Raw genomic sequence first — 27637 nt, 5'->3', positions numbered from 1 at the left:
AACGTTTCAAATTTAGCCAGAGCATTTTTCAAAGTTTCGAACGAATTTTGATGAACTTTGGTCCATTCAAACTTCTGTCCTTTTCTTGTAAGTGCATTCAGAGAACTGCACAACGTGGAAAGGTGAGGAATGTGACGTCCCATGAACGTAATCAGCCCCAGAAAACTTCGGACTTCTTCTGCAGACTGCGGTGGTATACGTTTAATGCAGATAATATTTATGGCTCATATGTAATATGTACTGCCGAGTGAACGGATGGATGTGCCGGCCATTTTAACAAAATCATTTTGCCAAATTATGCCAGCTCATGGTTTTGCCCATCTACATGTTCGATTTCATTAATCTCGGTACCGCAATTGGTGACGGCAATTATGAACCTAAAATTAAAGAAAGTTAGAGAAAAGAATTAAGTCCTGCAGAAAAACGCAAGCCAACAACAATGGTGAATATTTTTGACGTTTTGATAGAATTGAACTGAATTTTTTTTCGATTACTCTGATATGCTCTGATGCGGCAAGGGCTGTCGGCAAGAATTGTCAAAGTTAAATAACCCCCTCAGCATAGCGTAAAAAGCTGATAGTTATACCGGGTATATATATGGGTGTAAGAATGGTAAAAACAGTATTTTTGAAATACCGCAATAATAGGAGCTACCACAATGAAGGGAACACTTAATATTGCTTAAAAACTCCACGGGGGTTGAACTTTGGTCTACTTGCGTGAAATAGATTGAAATAACAAACCTGTTAAAATAAACATGATAATTTATTTTTACTCTGCATAATTATAAATTCCCAAGCCGAAAAATTTCAATTCTAGACTACAAACCATTACAAAATTTAATACACTCCTCGTGTTGTTCATTGGCCGTTTGAACTCTCTTCGACAATTCTTTGCTGGTATCTGCAGCCAAGCGCACTCTAGATTTGTGCAGCATTTCATAGCAAATGTCTTCGTCGTTGGCATTCTCCTCAATCAATCCCAGCTGCACCAGGTGGGAACGACAAACAATCAGCTCGTAACTTCCATGGTTATCTTTGCGAGCAGTGCGTCCCTTGATTTGTGTCTCCTCTTTCTCATCGGTCAGGAAACACGTTTGAATCACATGTATTCCGCCATTCATCTCCACCACCGTGGAAGACTTATAATCGACACCTCGTCCCATCTCACTGGTGGCCAAAGTAACCGTTTTAGCGATACCTGCATCAGCGATGTAACGATTCTTAGTATTGCTATCTGTATTGATGGTAATTTCGTTCATCCGATCCAGTTTTGACTTGAATTCTTGCTTGAATGAAGATAGCTCGTTATCCTCATAGAAAAATACGATTACCGATCTGTGATCTTGAACAATTTCGTTGATTCTGGTGAATATCGCGTTTCTCCATTTCATCTCATCCGAAACACAGTGGAAATTGGAGTGCTGATCAAACTTTAGATTGGAACTACCGAAGAATGATGGCATAATGGATCTACGAATGATTTTGTATTGGTTTTCAATTACGTCTTTTTCATAATCGTTCAAACTTGTCAGTGTGCCAGTAACGCCAAGAATTAGGGGATACTTTTCCGGCATTTTTGCGAAAGAAAATGCCGCAAGTGGTATATTCAGATAACCAAAATTATGATGCTCATCAACTATTTCTTTGTAATTTTCTTTTCGCAGTTTGAAATAGATGAAGATGTTGTTATACCCACTTACTATATTTCTTTGATATACTCCTACATCATCTTTCATTGTGATGATGCCACTGCTATCAAGACTAAATTCATCAATCCAGACGTCTTTTTCCAGTCTAAAGCGTATGTCCAAGGCAGTATCCGTCATGATCGTAAAATGCTCTAGAAGTAGTGTTCTATTGGTGTGGCCCACATTAAATTTACTTTTATCAAATAAAATGTATTGGTCCGAAAGCTCCATGAGTGCTTTCAATTTCTTTACATCTGGGTGATCTGAATTGTCGATGAAATGTTGTACCTCAGACACAATGACTGACGTTATTGTGGATTGATGAACTCGTTTCCAAATCCATTCCTGTACAATTCCAAGGCCCGTAACAGACGGAGTGTATGTTGGTACTAAAGTGTTCCCATAAAACTTGTCCATGAAGAAGACATCGACCTCGTCAATCAAAAGCACATTGTTGCCAAATTCAATTTCAACGCGGTGTGCTGACTTAGAGCCGTACTTGATTCCCATGGATTTCGCAATGTATTGCTCTGCTTTCTTCCACAATGGTTCAAACTGTTCACTCGCCGTATCTTGAAACGTCTTGTACGAAATTTTCTTATCAATTGAAAACTTTTGAAACAAGCTTTGGAAATCGTTCGCATCTCGTTCAACCAAGTATTCGCTGTAGCATACAATCTCTACATTGTGTCCCAATAATGCTAGAACTACTGCCGTCAGTCCAAGGATGACCGATTTTCCCTGACCGGTAAGTATTTGTGCTAGATGATTTTCTACGCCGACATTGTAGTTGTCCAAGGAGAGCAATCTCAGGATGCTGAGAACTTGGATAGTATGTGGTTTAAGGTACTGACCAGTCTGGGAAACATCTTCCGACACCAAGATGGACCACACGGCCACCGGACCGGCTAGAATGCACGGTATTTCGTTCCGTTTGAATTCAGGAGACCACTCAGGGTGCAGTTTGTTGTATACTTTGTTCTGAGTGTCCTGAACAATAAGGTCTATCATGTCGGTATCATCCTTGTCGGCGTAATCGAGCATGTACTTTTCATACTGATCGTTGTAACGATTGAAAATATTTGCCAACAACCGTTCGTTGAAACCCGTGTTGTTCGATTTGGATAGATCCAATGCTTTTTCGATTCCAATAGCTCTCTGGTTGCGACTGTATCGGAATGATTTTTTGATCTGCGATACACGCTTTGTGAAATTTTCCAGCGATGCACTCTCCTCGATGACACTGTGGAATGGAGTGGTGCGTTCTTCATAATACTTGGCAAAGTTCAAGTATTCTGGTTGCTCTTTAACATACGGAAGCGTACTTCTAACGGCACTGATCAAAAGTATCGAAACCTGCAGCTGTTGCTGTTCTGACAAGGTTTCGTGTTGTTTCCATCTATGTTTTTCTATCAAGTCGGCAATATACTTGAATAACGACATCAGTGTTTCTGCTTGATAGTGTTGAGGTATACCTTCTGCTTTGTGTATTTGAGCAAAAACATCATGTTCAAGCACTAAATAACATTCATGGGTCGTTTGCTTCAAGCGGTTTTGCACACATTCAATGTATTTATTATCAATGAGGCGTTTCTTGAGGTCATTATTGCTGATTTGTACATACCACTCTAATGTTAGACTGTTGAAATCTATGAGCAACTCACAGTAAGCTCTAAAAAAACTTGTTACATCTTCGAGAGGGACTTTCTTTTGCAATGCTAGAAATGGAATATCCAAGAGGCTGCTTTGAAGCTCTTTGACTATGTTCGTCATGTGATTTCCCTGCAATTTAAGTGGAAGTTGGGATAAAATTTTGTTGATCCATTTCTGATATTCTTTGAAAACGTCCATTGCATCACGGAACATTTCAAACGTTGCGCTTCCATCTTTCATGCAGTTGATCTGCATCATTAATATCTTCTTTTCCATTTCGGTGGTAGTAAATTCTGATTGCTCGACTTGAGCTACAAACTCCAGCATGTTGTGGGTCAAAATACGCCAAGATTCTTGCGAATGGTCTCTTACATGCTCAGATGTCAAGTATTTGCTAAACATGTCAAAAACTGCTGAAAACTTTTTCATATTTGCTTCATTGTTCTCGAAAATGCTAACCATAGTTGCGTCCGCCAAACACATCCATAAGTGTTGCCCGTAGTGGACAGCGTCTGAGCCCTTAAACAGCTTGCTTTGGAACCGATAAGGGTAATTCTGTTTAGCGGTTGCCTTCCCGGGCTCAAAATGGTTTGCCATTTCAACGAGCACTTGGAGTTGCTTCTTCAGGCACTTTTCCATTGCAGTCTGTGATGAATGGTTTACTGAGACGGTCACTTCCCAATGATCTTCTGCATATTTAATGACGTTTCCAATACCAAAGGTTGTTTCAACACGCATCGCTATCTCCATTAGACTTCTGCACACATAAAAGTATATCTCATTGGTAACAGGCAGTGAACTGTCAAAGTCTTCCAGCTTGAGGGCAGCGACTCGGTTGATAAAATTGTTTGCAATTTTTGACAGCACTGTTACATACATGGTTTCTTTCAGTACAGATTCCAGACTACTGAAGAGATTTATGTCATTTGCTCTGATCAATAAACAGTGTCGTGGTTTAAGTATTGTTAAATCCCCAATTGTAGAGGAGAAGCATTTCAGAAGTTCCTTCTTGTGTTGACCCAATATTATGTTAAGTGATTTTTGCAAAAATTTTTTGGTTTTGTTCCGTTCGTCGAATATTTTTGCCTTTCGCTGATAATTATATGTACTTCTGTGAAAGTTTTTTTTTGAAACGTACATGACGACTGCTATTTTTAGTTGCATGTCGTTTATGAACTTGCTCTTACATAAATCTTTACAAACGTTGAACCCAACTTGGTACTTATGCTTTTCGGCAATTCTAATTATATCCAACATAGATTTGGCGCTTTTCAAGTCAGTTACACATTTTTCGCCGATTTGTTCCAGTTGCACTTTAATGCTGTCAGCATATGTCTCTATTTCCTGTTGACACTCATCCAGTAGCACCTTCTTAATTTTCAAACGTCTCATTAATGTCCGTTTCGCTTCGACGAAGCTAGTCTGATTATCCAGCTCAGGAATGTTGTCGATCGTAACTTGCGCTACATAGCTGGACCCGATAGTGACCAAGCACTCCTCACCGTGTAGCTTCCAAAACAAGTGACCGCGTCGAAATTTTGCTGAATAGGGCAATCCGCTAGCACCGGGGTCATGCAGTTTGATGAATTGATGTTTTGTACCATCCGTCAACTTCTTGCACTGCTGCAAAGATGGACCAACGCATTCTGATAGAGGTTTGAGAACTCTGTCGTCAGAAGTCATGTATGCGGTTGATCCGCGATCAGCGTTTCGAGCCGACCTCATCCAGATTTTCCTGTAAGAATACAGTGGAAAGGGGACTTTTAATCAATCTGGTCGCAATGTTACAATAGATTATACAGTAAAGTAGCTGGGATGGAACTCAGACCGACTGGGTCAAAAAGATGCAACGGTCTTCATCCGACACATGCTATTTAGTTTTCAGCTCGTCACTAATTTAGCTAAAGCAAAGCGATATATGTAACACTTATTGTCTAGCGGATAGATGAAGGTTGGCCGCTGGAGCATATCAACTACCAAGCGAGCTTCTAAAATACGGTGAAGAAGCACAGGTGAGAGTACTACACTGGGTCATTACTAAGATTTGGGAGGAGGAAGTATTACCAGAGGAGTGGATGGAAGGTATCGTGTGTATCATCTACAAAAAGTGCGACAAGTTGGATTGCGGAAACTACCGCGCGATCACACTACTGAGCGCTGCCTACAAGATACTCTCTCAAATCTTATGCCGCCGTCTATCACCGATTGCAAGAGAGTTCTTAAGGCAATATCAGGCTGGATTCATGGGTGAACGCACTACAACGGACTAGACGTTCGTCAAACGCCAGGTGTTGCAGAAATGCCATGAGTACAACGTGCCCACACATCAAGGAGAATACATTTTACTAAGGTGGCGCAGATAAACATTGCAAACCACTGGTTGTCTCTTCCATTCTTCTGGTGTTCTTATGGAACTGAAATAGTGACGTCACTATTTTAGTTGCATAAGAACACCAGAAGAGTGGAAGAGACAACCAGTGGTTTGCAATGTTTATCTGCGCCACCTTAGTAAAATGTATTCTCCTTGCCCACACATAACTGATTCATCGATTTCAAATCGGCGTATGATTCAATCGATCGAGAACAGCTATGGCAGATTATGCATGAATACGGATTTCCGGATAAACTGATACGATTGATCAAGGCGACGATGGATCGAGTGATGTGCGTAGTTCGAGTATCAGGGACACTCTTGCAGGGCTGGAATTCTCATCAAAGTGTAAAAACGCAGTGAGCCACTAGCTGCGCGCATTCAATACAAACGAATGTGCTGCGTACGGATGCTCATTCTCACGGATCTTTTGCTCTTTGAGGCGCACTGCGTTTTGGCGCAGTGCGTAATGTATCTGTTTCACGCAAAGAGTAAAGGACACATTATGCACGCATACTCATTGCGCTGCTCATTGCGCAGTTGGTATGACAGAAATCACAAAGAAACGAACGTAACACTGACGAAAATTTATTCCTATATATCTCAGGATTCTGATAACTTATAGAGTTGGTGTTTTCGACATAATTATTAGGCTGGTCAAAGGAATTCTGGTAATGGGTAGTTTGATTCGGAATTCTTCCATTAGGCGGCGCTAGTGATCGGACAAGTTTTATATTTCATATATCTCAGGACTCTGATCACTTAGAAAGATGGTGTCTTCGGCATTGTTGTTTGGTAGAACAAGGGCTTACAGTTCATGGACAATTTGTTTCAAAATTTTGCCACTAGGCGGCGCTAGTTGCACATTTGCAATGTCATGCAAATGTTTGATTTTTTTCATTAAGTATTCAACATGCTGTAATTTTGTTTTCTTTGAACATATTCAAGTCAAGTCAAATGTTTTACAAAGACCAATATGTTAGCCGTAAATGTGCAAAATTTCATTTTCTTCGGTTCACTTAATTCTGAGATATAGCAGTTTAATGAAAAATACTCAAATATGAATCATTTAACTAGAATCGCTCTAACTTCATGTAAAATTATCCAATCAAGCCCAAATTTGTACCATTCAGAGCTAACTAGTTGGGCAATAAGCGATAAAAATTTGAGAATTTTTGGTGCACTTAATAAAAAGTTACAGCTTGCTGAATATTTTTGCAATAAATAATTAAAGTTGCATGCTTCTACTCATTTTTAACTAGCGCCACCTAGTGGTAGAATATTGAAACAATTTACCAATCAACGGAAAGGCCTTAACCAACCAAACAATATTGCCGAAGACACCATCTTTCTAAGTGATCACAGTCCTGAGATATATGGAATATAAAATTTGCTTGATCGCTATCGCCACCTAGTGGAGGTATTTATAACCAAACTATAGACACTATAGATTCCATAGACTCGCGGAGACGTAGACAACTGTAGCCAAATGAACTGTCAGTTCGTGTAGCCAAACGAGCATGACGTCACGATTTCAATAGCGACAATGGATTGCGTGACGTCATATTTGCTTGGTACACTCTAAATTCATGGTAAAACACACTAAAATCGTATTGCTTAACCATGTCTCCACGAGTCTATGGAATCTATAGTGTCAATAAGCCAAACGGCCTATCACTAGCAAGACCTTGACTATTCTAACAATTTTGCAAACACACTAACTATCTAAGTAATCATGGTGCTAAACGGTATGAAATTTTCACAAGTGTCACATCTTGTTGTCTGTGATTTCTGTTATGTCAGAGACAAACAGACGTAATACTGACGAGTTTTTTATACCAAATATCTCATGATCGTGATAACTTCGAGAGTTGATGTCTTCGGAAAAAATATTTGGCTGGTTAAGAACTTACCAATTATGATTCGTTTGATTAAAAATTCCTCCACTAGGCGGCGCTACAGAGCAAACAAAATTTATATTATATATATTTCAGGATTCTGTTCACTTAGAAAGATGGTTTCTTCGGCAATATTGTTTGGTTGGTTAAGGCCTTTCAGTTGATTGGTAAATTGTTTCAATATTCTGCCAGTAGATGGCGCTAGTTATCAATTAGAAGAAGCATGCAACTTTAATTAATTATCGCAAAAATATTCAGCAAGCTGTAACTTTCTATATAGTGCACCAAAAATTCTCTAATTTTTATGGCTTATTGCACAACTAGTTAGCTCTAAATGGTACAAATTTGGGCTTGATTGGATAATTTTACATGAAGTTAGAGCAATTCTAGTTAAATGATTCATATTTGAGTATTTTTCATTAAACTGCTATATCTCAGAATTTATTTAACCGAATGAAATGAAATTTTGCACATTCACGGCTAACATATTGGTCTTTGTAAAACATTTGACTTGGCTTGAATATGTTCAAAGAAAACAAAATTACAGCATGTTGAATACTTAATGAAAAAAATCAATCATTTTCATGATCTTGCAAATGTGTAACTAGCGCCGCCTAGTGGCGGAGTTTCGAAACAAGTGGTCCATTTACTTTGAGCCCTTGACTTACCGTGATTTCGGGTGAAATTGATCACTTTTCGCAGTTTTTTGCGTTTAATTTTTGAATGTTTGTCGATATGGTTAAATTCAATGCTTTAAAACAAGTACGACCTTGGTTTTCATCAGTCAACGAGGTTGAAAATTTTACTTTCGGAGTGAAATTGATCAGTCAGTGAAATGCCTTTGTAAGTGCTGAAAATTATTTTTCTATCTAAATTAATCACCCTATAATGCGAAAAGCTATGCAAAACTGTTACAAGTTTACTAAATTTTTAATTATTTAAGTTTAAAGTTTAATAAATCGAAAGAAAACGCCTAAAAGTATGCAATTTTCTCACTAATTACGTGTATCAGTATCGCACTTCCGAAAAAGTGCAATTTTATGCATAAATTACAATATTTATAGAACTTTTGATGACAAAATCGGGTTTAGTGAACACTTGGCAGCTATAAACATTCATTCGAATATTCATCACATGTGTGATACAACTACGGTAACGAAAGTTTGGAAGTGTCTGTGAAGATCGCCTAACACGCAGTTTCGGAAAATGTTGACTTTAATACCTAAATATGTAACTAATTGGCTGTAAAATATGTAAACTCATCATTCAATAACCCTTGAGCAAGGTGATGGCCCTTTTCCACAATTTTTTTTGCCTTTCTCGTACACCAAGGTGTACCGAAAGGCTATATGTTCACTCCAAAAATGAAATGTCGATAAAGCCCCCGGAGGGGCAAGTTTCATATACCAATCGACTCAGCTCGACGAGTTGAGATGATGTCTGTGTGTGTATGTGTGTGTGTATGTATGTGTGTGTGTATGTGTACAAAAAAGGTCACCTCACTTTTAGATAGTAAATATCAACCGATTTTAACGATCGACGGTTCATTCGACGCGGAATCTGGTCCCATTGTTTCCTATTGAAAATGGTTCGGATCAATCCAGCCGTTCCGGAGTTATGGCCATTTAGGTGTTCCGGATCTGTACCCCTGGAAGGGGTCAGACATGAAAATGCACCAAACCCATGTATGTGACCCATCAAACCACGACATTTACGATTATCTGATGAACGGTAAGCCGGAAAATAGTCTCAGACTATATCTGAACCGGTAGTGTTCCGGAACCGGTTCTGGGTGTCCCGCCGGAAGTGGCCAAATATCAAATTGAACATAACTCATGCATGCGACACATCAAACAGCGGCATTTTCGATAACCTGATGAACGGTTAGCAGGAAAACAATATTAGACCGTATCTGAACCAGTAGTGTTCCGGAACCGATTCCGGGGGTCCCGACGGATGTGGCCAAACATAAAAAAGTAGCAAACCCATGCATTCGATACAACAAATAACGGCTTTTCTGATAACCTGATGACTGGTTATCAAAGAAATAAGTTAGGACCACATTAGAGACAGCCGTTTGTATTCCGGAACCAGTTCCGGGTGTCGCGCCGGAAATGGCCAAATATAAAAGTTAACCAAACCCATGCATGCGACACATCAAACAGCGGCATTTTCGAAAACCTGATGAACGGTAAGCAGGAAAACAGTATCAGATCATATCTGAACCGGTAGTGTTCCGGAACCGGTTCCGGATGTTCCGCCGGAAGTGGCCAAATATAAACGAGTACCAAACCGATGCATCAAACAGCGGCATTTTCGATAATCTTATGAACGGTAAGCAGGAAAACAGTATCAGACCATATCTGAACCGGTAGTGTTCCGGAACCGGTTACAGGGGTCTTGACGGATGTGACCTTATATAAAAGAGTACCAAACCCATGCTTGCGATACAACAAATAACGGCTTTTCTGATAACCTGATGACTGATTATCAAAGAAATAGGTTAGGACTACATTAGGGACAGCCGGTAGTGCCGTAACCAGTTCCGGGTGTCCCTCCAAAAGCGGCTAAATATAAAATTGAACTGAACCTATGTTTGCGACGCAGCGAAGCTAGGATTTTTTGATAACCTTATGAACGCTAGTAAGCAAACAGGTTCAGACCGGTGAAAAAAATGTTTAACGCTTATGGTCGAATCTCAACCGTTACGTAGTAATTGAACTTTACATGTTTTTGACTTTACTTGTCTCAAACTGGCTATAACTTGAATGACCATTTATCTCATTTGAAAGATTATTAAATTTGCTACCAAAAAATATCTTGGAATTTATTGGTTTAGTTAGATAACTATAGCAAAAAAGCTCGAAAGTAGTGTTTGCCTTTCTCGTACACTTAGTGTACTAAAAAACTATATATGTTCACTCAAAAAACGATTTTTCGAAAAAAGGCTCAAGTCGCATATACCAATCAACTCAGTTCAACGAATTGAGATTATGTGCATGTATGTATGTTCGCAGTTCAGTCACTTTTAAGGCACTTCCCATTGGTTGATTTTTCGGATTATAGCTTGAATCGAACCGGAATTGTTTGCTACAGTAAAACCTCCATGAGTTGATATTGAAGGGACCATCGACTCAAGAAAATATCGAGTAGTGGAACAAAAATCTCTTGGGAAGCTTTTTAGGGGGATCATTGCAACCCAGAAATTATTTTTCAGTATGGAAAAAATTACCTCCATAAGTCGATATCGAGTCAAGAGACATCGACTCATGGAGGTTCGACTGTATCAAAAATGGTCCAGATCGGCCAAGGCGTTCCGGAGTTATGGCCATTTCAGTGATGCGGATCAGCACCGGTGGAACTGGTCGTATATAAAACTGAACTAGCCCCTTATGCGATACATCAAACTGCGGCGATTTTTCTAATCTTTAGCATGATTGGCGAGTTTTGTGCGGAAATCAACACTGGAGACCAGAAGCTCCACGATGTCGGCTCAAAATTCAAGACGGCAGCCAAATGTTCAAGGTGGCGGCTCAAAATTCAATATGGCGGCTGTTTAATAGAGATTTAGGCTCTTAAAGCATGCTATATGGGAATATTTGATATGGAGAAGATGTCTGGACTCCTAAAATGGCGACTAGAATATCCAAGATGGCGGTCTGACATCCAAGATGGTGGCTTCAAATTCAAGATGGCATCTGTTTAAAGAAGTTTAAGGCTCTAAAACCATGCAATATGGGTATATTTGGTATGGGGAAGATGTCCGGAGTCAAAAAATGGCGACCAGAATGTACAAGATGGCGATCTAAAATCCATGATGGCGGCTTCAGTTTCAAGATGGCGGCTGTTTGATGGAGACTTAGGCTCTAACGGCTGTTTAATGAAGTTGACGATCTAAAATTTAAGATGGCGGCTCCGAATTCAAGATCGCGGCTATTTAATAGACTTTTAGGGCCAAAAACAATGCATTATTGGTATATTTGGTATGGGTGTGCTGTGCCTACATCTGTTTTACATCAATATAAATTATTTACCCTTAGCAGACCACCCTGCTTCATACAGTTCATAAAACTGCAACATAAATCTTTTACCGAAACCAAAAGCATGTCGTAACCACTCGAGGTGACAGACCCGAACCATACCCAGATCAATTTACATTTCACAGCGTGAGAACACAAATGCGAACAAACTGCAATGTAACAGTCAGCAGTATGCATTCTATTTTACTTAACCCATCTGATTCCTATTAACGACACACAACTAACTGACTAGCACAGCGCAACTCTATCTGTCCCTCTCTTTATCTCTATATACTTTAAACGTGTAAGTGAGGATCGATACATATTTGATCGATCCCGAAATTCATGTAACCTAGCAAGTAAGATTGGTTGAAATTAAACATTCATTCAAAACCGAACCACCAAAGTATCCGCTTGTGACGACAAGTCCCCACATGGGGATGATGTCTGGATTCCAAAAATGGCGACTAGAATATCCAAGATGTTGGTCAAAAATCCAAGATGATGGCTCCAAATTCAAGATGGCGGCTGTTTAATGAAGTATATTTTTCGTAGGGAAGATGCCTGGACGCCAAAAATGGCGACCAGAACATCCATGATGGCAATCTTAAATCCTAAATGGCGGCTTCAAATTCAAACAGCGTCTTTTTCTTTAGAGTTTGAGGCTCAAACATTAAAAGCCAGATAAACGATATGATTTCTGGTATCATGAAATGGATTTCTGTTAATTGTATGAAAGTGTGATATACATCAACATTTCGCTCGAGTTTTATTGAAATGGGGTTTCGAAGGCACGAGAAAGGCGCCATCACCGCTAGGTGGATTAATTAGGGTTTTTTTGTTTATATTTATGTGTATTTTAACTTATAGCTAATTCTACACTTTTTTCCACAAATTGTTTAAAGTTTAAAGCGTTATTTTTAACAAATAAAAATGGACCTCTCGTCGATCAATTTCACCCCACTGATCAATTTCACCTGAAATCACGGTACCAAATAACATTGCCGAAGACACCAACTTTCTAAGTGATCAGAGTCCTGAGATATATGAAATATAAAATTTGTTTGACCTCTAGCACCACCTAGTGGTGGAATACTGATCAGCCTAACATCTTTACCGAAAACATCAATTCTCGAAGTAATCAGGATCTTGACAAATATAGGAAGCAAATTTCGACAGTGTTACGTCTGTTTGTCTCTGATTCCACTTCGTTTCGCCTCACTCATTGTCAATTTACTTTCACACTCTTTCACAGTGAGCAGAACGAATAACGCAGTGTGTAGTGGCAAACTGCTCTCTGCATGTGAGTTTGCCAACCCCTCCGTAACTTGACAGATGAGCTCAGTTTCGCGTACCTACTTGCAAATCGCAGATGTCGCTACTGTTCGTAAACAACGGGTCCATCCTTCACTGACGCAACATTTTTTGTCCATGCGAAAGCATGTTTTTGTTTCGTGGTGAGTGGAAGCCAACAAGAGGCTAGCGTTTCGTATCAAAAGGACGTATTCAACAGAAGCGCAAAACTAATGTTTATTAAATTGAAATTATATTGATTTTTCTTTTTTATTTGTTGTAAGAAACGTAATAAAAGCACATGTTTAAACGGTCTTCCATATAAATTGGTGAATGCACATGCTAGACCAAACCGAAAATCAAACTCGAAAAAAAAAAAACAACAAATTATTATTTTTAACTTTCATTTGGCTTTGCCACCAGAGCTGTAGCTGTAAAATCAGGCCAAACATTTCAATAGGTCCTATCTGCATTTGAGAGGCTCTCTTTGTTCAATTTCTCTTTCAATTATTGCAATGTAATGGCACACTTTTCAACTTTTTTTGAAGTACAAATCAAAACACGATTGTTTTGACCATCGTTCAATGCAAGAAGACAATCATAATACAAAGAAACAGCTGAGATATTAACGAAAAAGAGGGAAACCAAAGAGAGCCTCTCTTCTGCAGATTGGACCTTTAGACATGTTTGGCGTTGGCCTGAAATGTTAGCATAAGTAACCTAATTTATTACTTGCTGGTGCTTAATAACCGCACAAGAAGAAAACATGAGTTTCTTATCAATTTCATGAAAGCCGACTGTTTTGCCTTTACCCGTTTTATAGATATAATTTTCGCTTCTAGTAAACAAAATTAATCATGCCGCGGAAACAACAAATTAGGGTTTCTGTTGATTGTTTTAATATTTTTTGTGCGGTTTGTTATTGTCGGTTTTCGTCCTTTTCAAAAGTAGCGCTTGGCGCTTTGAATCTGACAGTACCACCCGGACCAAAATTTTTAGGTACGCTGACGTTGTTCGGCAGCTGTCAAGAAGCTCCCGGGTTGGAGTTTGCTCACTGCGTTCTTTTTATTTCTCATTGCGTAGCCACCTGCTCTTTGCGCTTTGCGTTTAGAAACTGCGCATTGCGCGCAGTGAGTGAGGAAATGCCAGCCCTGCTCTTGAGTCCCTTCGAATCTCGCAGAGAGTTACGGAAAGGTGATGGTCTTTCGTGCTTGCTGTTCAACATTGCTTTAGAGGGTGTAATAAGAAGAGCGGGGATAAACACGAGTGGGACGATTTTCACGAAGTCCGTTCAGCTGCTTGGTTTCGCCGATGATATTGATATTATTGCTCGTAAATTTGAGACGATGGCGGAAACGTACATCCGACTAAAGAGTGAAGCCAGGCGAATCGGATTAGTCATTAATGTGTCGAAGACAAAGTACATGATGGCAAAGGGCTCCAGGGAGGAATCACCGCGCCCGCCACCCCGAATTCATATCGACGGTGATGAAATCGAGGCGGTTGAAGAATTCGTGTACTTGGGCTCACTGGTGACCGCCGACAACGACACCAGCAGAGAAATTCAGAGGCGCATTGTGGCAGGAAATCGTGCTTACTTTGGACTCCGCAGAACTCTACGATCGAACAAAGTTCGCCGTAACATGAAGTTAACCATCTACAAAACGCTGATTAGACCGGTCGTCCTCTATGGGCACGAAACATGGACCCTACGTGCAGAGGACCAACGCGCCCTTGGAGTTTTCGAACGGAAGGTGTTGCGTACCATCTACGGCGGAGTGCAGATGGAAGACGGGACTTGGAGAAGGCGAATGAACCACGAGCTGCATCAGCTGCTGGGAGAACCAACCATCGTCCATACCGCGAAAATCGGGAGGCTACGGTGGGCGGGTCACGTCATCAGGATGTCGGATAGCAACCCGACTAAAATGGTTCTCGAGAGCCATCCAACCGGTACAAGAAGACGTGGAGCGCAGCGAGCTAGGTGAGTCGACCAAGTGGAGGACGATCTACGGATTCTACGCAGAGTGCGAAACTGGAGACAAACAGCCGTGGACCGAGTGGGATGCAAATAAAATCCCTTTTTAGCTTTGAGCTGCACATATAAACCGCTGCAGGAAGACCCTTCGCCTATCTGAACAGACAGTTCCAACGCATTCGAAATCCTGCGTTGAAAGTTATTTGGCAGGATCTTCAGAAGGAAACTGATTTTGCACAAAAACTTGCCAAACGGTTTAAAAGTGCGCATATTTTCAGTATGGGTTTCACTAGTCCACTAGAACTGTCTAGTTAAGTACAGGGGGTGGCCAAAACGTTTGGGATAGGCAACTTTTTTTTCTATCACAAAAAAGTTCAACAAGCTGTAACTTTTCATAGAGTGCATCCAAAAATTCTCAAATTTTGACTGTTTGTCAATATTATAAGTGCATCAGTGGTACAAATTTCAGCTCGATTGGATAATCTTTTACGAAGCTAGAGTCGTTCTCGTAAAACACTATTTTAAGACAAATTATTTTTGAACTGTCATATCTCGGAAACCAGTGAAACGAATTGAATGTATTTTTGAACAAAACATTACACACTTTCTCTATAAGTTATTCAGCAACAATATATTTGAAGATTCAATTTGGGTCAACAATAATATAAATTATCAGATGAAATCAGTGCTATTAGCAATCCAATGTACATCTATTGAGTACCTTAATATAAAACTTCGGAAATGGAAAGACTTAAGCACTGATCAAATCAAACAAATCAAAATACACTTAAGATTAGCACTGTTACAATGAAATTGCTTAACTACTTAGAACATACCTTTAACGGAGCAGTTTATAGATGCACTGAATCCAATAATGGCTGAAAAGCGTTTGATACATTGTCGACTGTGGTAGCCTACACGAAAGGAGAGATAAGATTATCAACGTTATCTATGCTGCAAAAACTGCGCAATGCAAAGCAATACAAAGTCATCCCAGAAGCGACCTACAAATATGCCGTGCCAAAAAAAAAAGCATTTTATTGCAATAATAGGATATTATCAAGTACTTTTTTATGGTCCAGATAACAACATATTCTTCGATTCTTGGCGTTATGTCTGAATAGGGACGAAGGCTGCCTGCCAGGGTAAGTGTGAAAATTTCACTCTATTGTTATTCCAATCCAAGTCGAAGAAACTTGAAAAACCTGAATCCTAAACAGTATCGGAAATCAAACAGTGATTCACAGCGTTTTTTATTGACCCCTCAACAAACTTCCACAAAAAAAATTCTGGATCGCTACCTTTCTGCGAAAAAAGTTACTATTTCATGACGCCATTATATTTCTCCCGTCGGGAAATACCCGTATCCGGGTGTTTGTAATTTCGCCAGCTTGGATAATCATGGTCAGTTACGCAAGGAATTTTGCTATGAAAAATATATCGTCAATCAATGAACTTTCGTTTTGTGTAATTTAGATACCTTTCGAATTACGCAATTTTGTTTTTTTTACCTACCCCTATTGGCTTTATTCGTAACTTCATTTTCATTCTGAGAATCCATCACTTTTTCATGAGCCGTTTGAATATTTCAACCGAAAATGACCAATTTCCTTTAAATTTTAATTGGAAACTTTGCATAAGCCTTTTAAGCATGGCCAAAACGAACGATTTGCATCAGCAGTTGGCCATTTTGACTCTTGAGTTACTTTTGACAAAGGCTTTAGCAAAACATCATTGAATATTTTTATAAAAATGTATCTCAGAAACGGAAGCGGCAAATTTTTTGTTTCCTATTTTGAAAAGAAGTGCAAAGTTTGATTCTAATCATGAACCATCAAAATTGGTCGATTACGCCAGTTGAGTGAGTTGAGGGGGCAAATGGGTTCGTTTATCAGTTGCACCTCGGTATGATATCAGCATCTTACTGCGTTGGTACACATTTACTTCGTACTTTGTAAACTTATCGGGTAATGCTTTCCAACACAGGTCAGACTTATCTCTCTGTTCTCTAATTTCGTTTAATCACGCTTTTGGTTTCCATTCCGTCAGCTGCTGAATTTCAGTTAAGCTTTGGCGTACGGTTGTAGTAAATGATTATATTTTTACGATTTTCCCATACAACAAAAAAATCTACTAGTCTTTGTGTTGTATAACTGTACACAGTTTGATAAAGTGGATTTCATAATGTTGTGACTGGGTTTATTGTCCCCCATAGGTTTTTGGTCATTGGGGTGAGAAATTCCATTATAGAGTGCTTAGACAGACAGACAGACAGACAGACAGACAGACAGACAGACAGACAGACAGACAGACAGACAGACAGACAGACAGACAGACAGACAGACAGACAGACAGACAGACAGACAGACAGACAGACAGACAGACAGACAGACAGACAGACAGACAGACAGACAGACAGACAGACAGACAGACAGACAGACAGACAGACAGACAGACAGACAGACAGACAGACAGACAGACAGACAGACAGACAGACAGACAGACAGACAGACAGACAGACAGACAGACAGACAGACAGACAGACAGACAGACAGACAGACAGACAGACAGACAGACAGACAGACAGACAGACAGACAGACAGACAGACAGACAGACAGACAGACAGACAGACAGACAGACAGACAGACAGACAGACAGACAGACAGACAGACAGACAGACAGACAGACAGACAGACAGACAGACAGACAGACAGACAGACAGACAGACAGACAGACAGACAGACAGACAGACAGACAGACAGACAGACAGACAGACAGACAGACAGACAGACAGACAGACAGACAGACAGACAGACAGACAGACAGACAGACAGACAGACAGACAGACAGACAGACAGACAGACAGACAGACAGACAGACAGACAGACAGACAGACAGACAGACAGACAGACAGACAGACAGACAGACAGACAGACAGACAGACAGACAGACAGACAGACAGACAGACAGACAGACAGACAGACAGACAGACAGACAGACAGACAGACAGACAGACAGACAGACAGACAGACAGACAGACAGACAGACAGACAGACAGACAGACAGACAGACAGACAGACAGACAGACAGACAGACAGACAGACAGACAGACAGACAGACAGACAGACAGACAGACAGACAGACAGACAGACAGACAGACAGACAGACAGACAGACAGACAGACAGACAGACAGACAGACAGACAGACAGACAGACAGACAGACAGACAGACAGACAGACAGACAGACAGACAGACAGACAGACAGACAGACAGACAGACAGACAGACAGACAGACAGACAGACAGACAGACAGACAGACAGACAGACAGACAGACAGACAGACAGACAGACAGACAGACAGACAGACAGACAGACAGACAGACAGACAGACAGACAGACAGACAGACAGACAGACAGACAGACAGACAGACAGACAGACAGACAGACAGACAGACAGACAGACAGACAGACAGACAGACAGACAGACAGACAGACAGACAGACAGACAGACAGACAGACAGACAGACAGACAGACAGACAGACAGACAGACAGACAGACAGACAGACAGACAGACAGACAGACAGACAGACAGACAGACAGACAGACAGACAGACAGACAGACAGACAGACAGACAGACAGACAGACAGACAGACAGACAGACAGACAGACAGACAGACAGACAGACAGACAGACAGACAGACAGACAGACAGACAGACAGACAGACAGACAGACAGACAGACAGACAGACAGACAGACAGACAGACAGACAGACAGACAGACAGACAGACAGACAGACAGACAGACAGACAGACAGACAGACAGACAGACAGACAGACAGACAGACAGACAGACAGACAGACAGACAGACAGACAGACAGACAGACAGACAGACAGACAGACAGACAGACAGACAGACAGACAGACAGACAGACAGACAGACAGACAGACAGACAGACAGACAGACAGACCCCCCTTCTGCGAGTCGGGTGGCAGCTTGGGAATTCATCCTAAGCGAAAATCGTTCACACATCCGTGTGGATTACCACCTTTGGCTCTTCCTTCGGGGAGTGACCGAGCTTCTGGTTTCCAGATAGCTCAAGCAGAGGATGCCTAGGATGTGGCGGGGTTTCAACAGTGGGCTCTGTTGGATCTCCATAAAAAGCCACACATCCGCAAGCAACTCTGTACAAGCGACCTGGTACCGCTTCCAAAGTGCCTTAGCCCAAATACTCGGAGTGCCAACCGGCACATCAGGATCGATGCCAGTAACATCCTGATTATGGCATACTGGTCAACGCAAACGACAACGGACTACGGATTACGGATAGGATGACGACGATGGGCTGACATTCGTGCCATTCTGCTCCCTGAGTAAGGAAGGGTGACACCTACTTGAAACGGCGAGCGGGCTAATGGTGCGTCTGCCTCCGTCCCGGTAAAACCTTGGCAGGCCTCCGGATACGTTCTTCATCTGTCCATCATTTTTGATGGGTACTAGGCTCGGATGTAACACTCCCGACTTGCGCTGATCTGGCTCTGGACACGGACCCCATGAAGGTACGTGTTCAACCCTCGCTTGGCCTCCCTGATTCATAGACAACCAAGAGATCACGAAAGCGACTACGTACAGCAGGTGGAGATAGCGGCTCGGAGGGGGGACCCAATAGAATGGAGACATCAAATTATACCGAAGTAGTTGGAGAGAACGCGGACGCGTTCAGAAGAAGTGGAATGATGCAGCGATCACCAGTGACGCCGCTGGAAACTGCTGCGAGAACGAGTAGTAGCGCGATACGGAGCGAGCCTCAAGGAAGCCAACGGGAGCTAGCATTCCTGAATCAGCGAGTGCTTACACCGAACTCGAACAGCGGCACAGGTCAAGAGTCGAGCTTGTTCGAAGTGAGGAGAAGGGTGAACGAGTTGTACGAGTTTGTCAAAGACAAGCACAACGTTCACCTGAAGATCAAGCAACTAGTGACGAGCATCAAGTCTGCCGTTACAGTTGCGGAACGCGATCAGAAGGCGCTCAAGCTGAGAGTGGAAACAGCCGAGAAGTCTCTGGCGGAAGCCACGGATAGACCTACGGCTGAAAACATGGAGACGCCGAGGAGCCACCGGAGTACTCGCTCAGAGAAACGAGGCAGGGACACGCCAGGAGAAGAGGAAGTCCCGAAGAAACAGAGAAGCGAACGGGAGCGTGCCAGCAATCGGAGTGATGATGGATGGCGCACTGTGGAGAACCAGCAGGCGAAGAAGAAGAAAAAACGAAAGGAGAAAGAAGATAAGAAGAAGGAAGAAAAGAAGAAGGAACAGAAGAAGAAAGAAACCCAGCGGCCTCCTAGGGAGAGGAAGAAGGGCGATGCATTGATCGTTGAGGCGAAGGACAAGACGACGTACGCTGCTCTGCTTAGGAAACTGCAGGAGGACCCGGATTTGAAGGTGTTGGGCGAAAACGTAGTGAAGACCAGACGCACTCAAAAAGGAGAGATGCTGTTCGAGCTCAAGAAGGATCCGACGGTTAAGAGCTCGGCGTTCAGGGAGCTCGTTGCCAAATCGCTGGAGAACGAGGCCAATGTGAGAGCCTTATCACAGGAAGCGGTGGTTGAAGTCAAGGATCTGGACGAGATCACGACAGAAGATGATCTGAAACGCGCATTGAAGGAGCAGTGCAACGTCGAAGGACCGATGGTGATTCGGATAAGGAAGTCGTATGGAGGCACTCAGACGGCGGCAATCCGATTGCCTGTGGATATTGCCAATAAGCTGGTAGCAACTGGCAAGGTAAAAATTCGATGGGCGGAGTGCTCGTTGCGACTGGCTCCCCGAGCCACCAAACAAATGGAGCGATGCTTTAAATGCATGGAATTTGGTCATCAGGCGAGAAATTGCAAGGGCCCCGACAGGTCCGGACGATGCTGGAGTTGCGGTGGAAACGGCCACGTTGCTCGGGACTGCACGAGCCAACCCAAGTGCATGCTGTGTAAGCCGGAGAACGGAAACGACCATAAGACGGGAGGCTTTAAGTGCCCGGCCTATAAAAAGGCGATGGCAGGTCAACAATGATTGAGATAACCCAAATCAACCTCAATCACTGCGACGTCGCACAGCAACTGTTGTGGCAGTCGACAACAGAGACTAAGTGCGATGTTGCAATCATCGCAGAGCCGTATCGGGTGCCCCCTGAGAACGGCAATTGGGTGACGGACAGATCCCAGATAGCGGCCATACAGGTGATGGGTAGATTCCCCATTGAAGAAGTGATCGAGTGTTCGTACGAAGGCTTTGTGGTTGCCAAAATTAATGGAGTCTTCGTTTGCAGTTGCTATGCACCTCCAAGGTGGTCAGATGAAGAGTACAACAGGATGTTGGATGCACTCACGGACACGCTGGTCGGGCGGAAGCCGGTAGTCATCGGAGGAGATTTCAACGCCTGGGCCGTGGAATGGGGTAGTAGGCTCACCAATGCTAGGGGGTACAGCCTACTGGAAGCCCTGGCGAAGCTGGATGTGAGGCTTTGCAACGATGGTATGGCCAGCACATTCCGCAGAGACGGCCGTGAATCCATCATCGATGTTACGTTCTGTAGTCCGTCGCTTACGGAAGACATGAACTGGAGAGTCAGCGAGGAATATTCCAACAGTGATCACCAGGCGATCCTCTACAGTATTGGCCGGCGAGCCTCTACTTCGACGAGGAGAACGCGAACATGCGAACGAAGGTGGAAGACAAAAGAGTTCGACAAGGAAGTCTTTGTCGAGGCGCTGCGGCCATACGGCGGTGCAACCCTTGATGCAGGTGAACTAACGGAAGCGATTGTTACGGCATGCGACATAGCAATGCCGAGGAAGATAGAGCCCAGAAATAGAAGACGACCAGCGTATTGGTGGAACGCGACGATCAGTACCCTCCGTGCTGCTTGCCTCCGTGCTAGGAGACGCTTCCAGAGGGCCAGAAATGAAGCTGAGAGAGAAGCAAGGCGAACCGTTTTTCGGGGAGCTCGAGCCGCTCTTAAACGCGAGATAAGGCTGAGTAAGTCGAACTGCTACAAAGAGTTGTGTCGAGAAGCCGACGCCAACCCCTGGGGCAACGCGTACCGAATCGTGGTATCGAAGCTCAAAGGTCCAGCAGTACCCGTGGAAATGTGCCCGGACAAACTAAGGAGGATCGTGGAAGGTCTTTTTCCGCACCATGGCCCAACGTTTTGGCCTCCCACACCATACGCAGAGAATGCAGAAGAATCCAACGAAGGTGCTCGGATATCCAATGCAGAGTTGCTGGTAATTGCGAAGGGGCTCAAGATCGGGAAAGCTCCCGGTCCGGATGGGATCCCGAACGTAGCAGTTAGAACGGCGATATTGGCGTTTCCGGACATGATCAGGATGGTGCTCCAAAAATGCCTGGATGAAGGCTACTTCCCAAACGGTTGGAAGGTTCAAAAGTTGGTGCTTCTACCGAAACCAGGAAAGCCGCCGGGGGACCCAGGATCGTATAGACCGATCTGCCTGCTGGATACCCTAGGAAAACTGTTAGAGAAGGTCATCCTTAACAGGTTGACAGAATACGTCGAAAGTGAGAGGGGACTGTCAGCGATGCAATTCGGATTCCGCAAGGGAAAATCGACGGTGGATGCGATTCGGGTAGTCATCGAGAATGCCCAGAAGGCGTCCAAGAAAAAACGGAGAGGTGATCGATTCTGCGCTGTGGTAACGATAGACGTCAAAAATGCGTTTAATAGTGCCAGCTGGGAGGCTATCGCCGTAGCGCTACACAGTATGCGGGTTCCCGATTATCTATGCCAGATTTTACGGAGCTACTTCCAGAACAGGGTACTGGTGTACGAGACCAACGAAGGGCAGAGGTCTATAGAAGTAACGGCAGGTGTTCCACAAGGGTCCATACTAGGCCCAACACTCTGGAATGCCATGTACAACGGCGTACTGTCGTTAAAACTTCCCAAAGGAGTCGTCATTGTGGGCTTCGCAGACGACGTCGTGTTGACGGTAATGGGAGAGACTCTTGAAGAAGTTGAAATGCTGGCGACGGAATCAATGTCCACTGTTGAAAGATGGATGACTGGGGTCAAGCTACAGATTGCCCATCACAAAACGGAGGTGCTTCTGGTCAGCAACTGTAAAGCAGTCCAAACGATGGAGATCGTAGTCGGAGAGCATGTTATCACATCGAAACGAGCTTTGAAGCATCTAGGAGTGAAGGTCGATGATCGACTTAACTTCAAGGAGCACGTTGACTACGCCTGCGGAAAGGCAGCGAAGGCTGTCAATGCTATAGCGACGATCATGCCGAACGTCGGGGGACCACGAAGTAGTAAGAGGCGTCTTCTGGCGAGCGTAGCAGGCTCAATACTCAGGTATGGTGCCCCAGCATGGGCGGAAGCACTGAGTACGAAGCGGAATCGAAGAGCGCTAGACAGCGCATTCCGACTCATGGCCACTCGGGTCGCCAGCGCGTACAGAACCATTTCGACGGAGGCAGTATGTGTTATCGCGGGAATGATGCCCATTTGCATCACCATCGCCGAAGACGTGGAATGCTACCAACGCAGAAGTACCAGGAGCGTAAGAGATATCGTCAGAGCGAACTCGTTGGCTAAATGGCAGCAAGAGTGGGACAATTCGGCGAATGGCAGGTGGACTCACCGGCTTATCCCTAGCGTGTCAGCGTGGGTGAATAGGAAGCATGGGGAGGTGAACTTCCATCTGACGCAGTTCCTGTCCGGCCATGGCTGCTTCAGGAAGTACCTGCACCGGTTTGGGCATGCTCTTTCGCCCTTTTGCCCGGAGTGTGTTAACGTGGAGGAGTCACCGGAACATGTCGTTTTCGAATGCCCCAGGTTCGAAGAAATTCGCGTCTTGCTGGGCGGAGTGACAGTCGACAACATTGTCGAAGAGATGTGTCGCGATGAAAACACGTGGATCGCTGTCGACAGAGCAGTAACGAGGATGCTGTCCGCGCTGCAGAGGAAGTGGCGCGAAGACCAGAGAGCGGCGGAACGCGATCCGGGTAGGCATGATCCACCGCCGGGGACATGACTGAGTCGTCCGTAACGTGGCACCGGTTTTTGGTCGTCGGAGCGCCGGTGAACCGGAAGTCCACCACCAACCGGAATCGCCGGACCGACTTCGGCACCTTACTGGTCGGGATAGAAACATCGGTATCGGGAGAACTTCCACCGCCGGGGTTTTTCTCCGTCGGAGTAGGCTAGGGCCACCGCCGGGGACTAGACCGAGTCTATCGCGAAGAAGCACCGGAATTTGGTCGTCGGGGCGCCTGTGAACCGGAAGCCAGTCTCCAACCGGAATCGCAGGAGAGACCTCGGCACCTGTCTGGGAAGAAACGGTTTCGGAAGATGTTCCACTGCCGGGGAACTCTTTGTCGGCGTAGGGTAGATCCACCGTCGGGGACTACACGAGTCGTGCGCGGAAAGCTGGAGTGCTTAATGGCGCAACGGCGGCACGGGGAGGACACCGTTCGGAGCAAGTTAGTAGGATCCGAATGCCTTGCGTGGTATTAGAATAACAAATTGTGTGTATGTGTACCTATGTGTCGCTGAATGGCGATGTTAGGTACTAACATTAGAACGTGTAGAATAACAAATTTGAAACTAAGCATGTTGTCCGCTTAATGGCGAGCCAACACCAACCGGAGTAAGCAAAATACGAGACGTGTATGAGTATAGATTAGGAGCGACAAAAAGTGCATGAGCACAGTAGCAGAAGAGCGCATGAGCGCATTGCCCCCCCTGAAGCAGTCGCATATCAGTGGTACCAGGGGGATCGAGGCATCAAGGTGTAGCAGAGTTTTTCCAATCGGTTTTCTCTGCTGGGGAGGTTGGGAGGAAAAAAAAAAAAAAAAAAAAAAAAAAAAAAAAAAAAAAAAAAAAAAAAAAAAAAAAAAAAAAAAAAAAAAAAAAAAAACAGACAGACAGACAGACAGACAGACAGACAGACAGACAGACAGACAGACAGACAGACAGACAGACAGACAGACAGACAGACAGACAGACAGACAGACAGACAGACAGACAGACAGACAGACAGACAGACAGACAGACAGACAGACAGACAGACAGACAGACAGACAGACAGACAGACAGACAGACAGACAGACAGACAGACAGACAGACAGACAGACAGACAGACAGACAGACAGACAGACAGACAGACAGACAGACAGACAGACAGACAGACAGACAGACAGACAGACAGACAGACAGACAGACAGACAGACAGACAGACAGACAGACAGACAGACAGACAGACAGACAGACAGACAGACAGACAGACAGACAGACAGACAGACAGACAGACAGACAGACAGACAGACAGACAGACAGACAGACAGACAGACAGACAGACAGACAGACAGACAGACAGACAGACAGACAGACAGACAGACAGACAGACAGACAGACAGACAGACAGACAGACAGACAGACAGACAGACAGACAGACAGACAGACAGACAGACAGACAGACAGACAGACAGACAGACAGACAGACAGACAGACAGACAGACAGACAGACAGACAGACAGACAGACAGACAGACAGACAGACAGACAGACAGACAGACAGACAGACAGACAGACAGACAGACAGACAGACAGACAGACAGACAGACAGACAGACAGACAGACAGACAGACAGACAGACAGACAGACAGACAGACAGACAGACAGACAGACAGACAGACAGACAGACAGACAGACAGACAGACAGACAGACAGACAGACAGACAGACAGACAGACAGACAGACAGACAGACAGACAGACAGACAGACAGACAGACAGACAGACAGACAGACAGACAGACAGACAGACAGACAGACAGACAGACAGACAGACAGACAGACAGACAGACAGACAGACAGACAGACAGACAGACAGACAGACAGACAGACAGACAGACAGACAGACAGACAGACAGACAGACAGACAGACAGACAGACAGACAGACAGACAGACAGACAGACAGACAGACAGACAGACAGACAGACAGACAGACAGACAGACAGACAGACAGACAGACAGACAGACAGACAGACAGACAGACAGACAGACAGACAGACAGACAGACAGACAGACAGACAGACAGACAGACAGACAGACAGACAGACAGACAGACAGACAGACAGACAGACAGACAGACAGACAGACAGACAGACAGGGGCATACACCGGAGGAATATTCGGGAAACTTGTGGTATGGTGACCAAAAAGAACTAATTGTTACAAACGGTAACAATGCAATGTTAAATAGAATAATTTCTGAGGGTCTGTTCTCCAGAGTAGTAAGGATACATAGTAGCAGAGCTGAACTCATCAATGCAATGCATAATGGGTCCAGAGCCGTATTTGTCAAGACAAAACTGTTTGTGCCTAAACCTTATGTTTTAGATACATGGTGCCTTTGGGAAAGTTTCTTCTTATATTTCGCCCTTTTTTCTCAACATTGTAATATTAGAGTGGCCCTTCTAGTTTAGCTGAACCAAACATTTGCTTTTGGTAGTGTTATGTACGTTTACAAAATGTTCTACAAAGTTGTTGAAGAACTCATTTTGGACAAGCTTGCCGAAAAACCATTATTCTATCTCTTATTGTTCCTAACTTATATATATTTTTCAAAAGAATCATGTTAGAATGATCACGTAGAAAAAAAATTGGTAAAATCAAAAATATTTGAGGTAAATTCAAATAAATTGTCAATTTGTTCAGGCAACAAAAATAAAACTGTTTGAATCAAGCGAATGCAATCCATGTTTGAAACAAATGTAAAAAATTGTTTTTTTTTTTTTTTGCGGCAGGTTGGCGGAAATATTTGTTTTCCCATTAAATTTCATTTTCTTCGCTGAAAAAAACCACCTCCCGCGCGGCATTTCCAATGCCAACACCATGTAGATAACATACACTCCCGAAAAAAAACGGGATTTCGGTGAAACATGATTTTTTTTTGCAGGAGGAAATCTTGTTTGGAGTGGCAGCTGGAACTTGTGGGTTTTTTTTATGTTCTCGACGGTGGAACGGGGGGCTCCTCAATTGGTATTGTAGAAATCAATATGTAATAGAATTAGTTTAAAAAATTTTGGTTTTAAAAATTTTATCAGTTTACCGAATAAACATGAATAGTTTTGTTTCAAACGAACGAAATTTGTCTCCGTGATCCACAAACTTCAGTTTTTTTTTACAAAAAAAATCTTTTCATTCGTTTCTCGTGAAAACTTTGTTCCGAGCACTTTTAGAACGATGCATTTATTTTCCAAAGAGATCAATGTTCTATCTTTCATAGTTAAAAAGAAATCTGTTTTTATGCTATATAGTTTTACGCATTGTTTTTTCGCAATACTTTGTTCTTAGCACTTTTAGGGTCGATTTCTTCACCTCGGCTTAACCGGTAAGGCAGGCTTACCCATACAGTTAAACCTGGCTTAACGCTTAAGCCAGGGGGAAGAAATCGCCCCTTAGAGCATCCAAAAACACACAATTTTGTATAAGATGCCAAGTTTGTATCTCATCGATTTTCAGAGTTACAACTGATTTTCCATGATTTATTTTCAATTTTTTATTTTCGAAAATTAAAAAAAATATATGAAAAAAATCGTATTTATAAAATTTTATAAAAAGCTTAAAACAAAAAAGGTACCCACAATTCCTTCGTCATTAATAGAACAGAGTGCTATCATTTTAATGCAATGTGGTGATTGAGAACCAATTT

General features: G+C 43.2%; 1 protein-coding gene across 1 annotated transcript; it reads right to left on the bottom strand.

Annotated features, from left to right (window-relative positions):
• Nucleotides 1-6: 6 nt before the first annotated feature.
• On the bottom strand, nt 7-15871 carry LOC115265423 (uncharacterized). Its single transcript, XM_062854376.1, has 2 exons — nt 15739-15871; nt 7-5078 (listed from the first exon to the last, which is right to left on the bottom strand). The coding sequence occupies exon 2, from the start codon at nt 5066-5068 to the stop codon at nt 821-823; it is 4248 nt and encodes a 1415-aa protein (XP_062710360.1). The 5' UTR covers nt 5069-5078; nt 15739-15871; the 3' UTR covers nt 7-820.
• Nucleotides 15872-27637: the final 11766 nt, after the last annotated feature.

Source organism: Aedes albopictus, chromosome 2 (genome assembly GCF_035046485.1).
Source record: "Aedes albopictus strain Foshan chromosome 2, AalbF5, whole genome shotgun sequence".
Taxonomy (NCBI): domain Eukaryota; kingdom Metazoa; phylum Arthropoda; class Insecta; order Diptera; family Culicidae; genus Aedes; species Aedes albopictus.
Note: the sequence above shows the minus strand (reverse complement) of the source record. Positions and strands in the feature narration are given on the sequence as shown.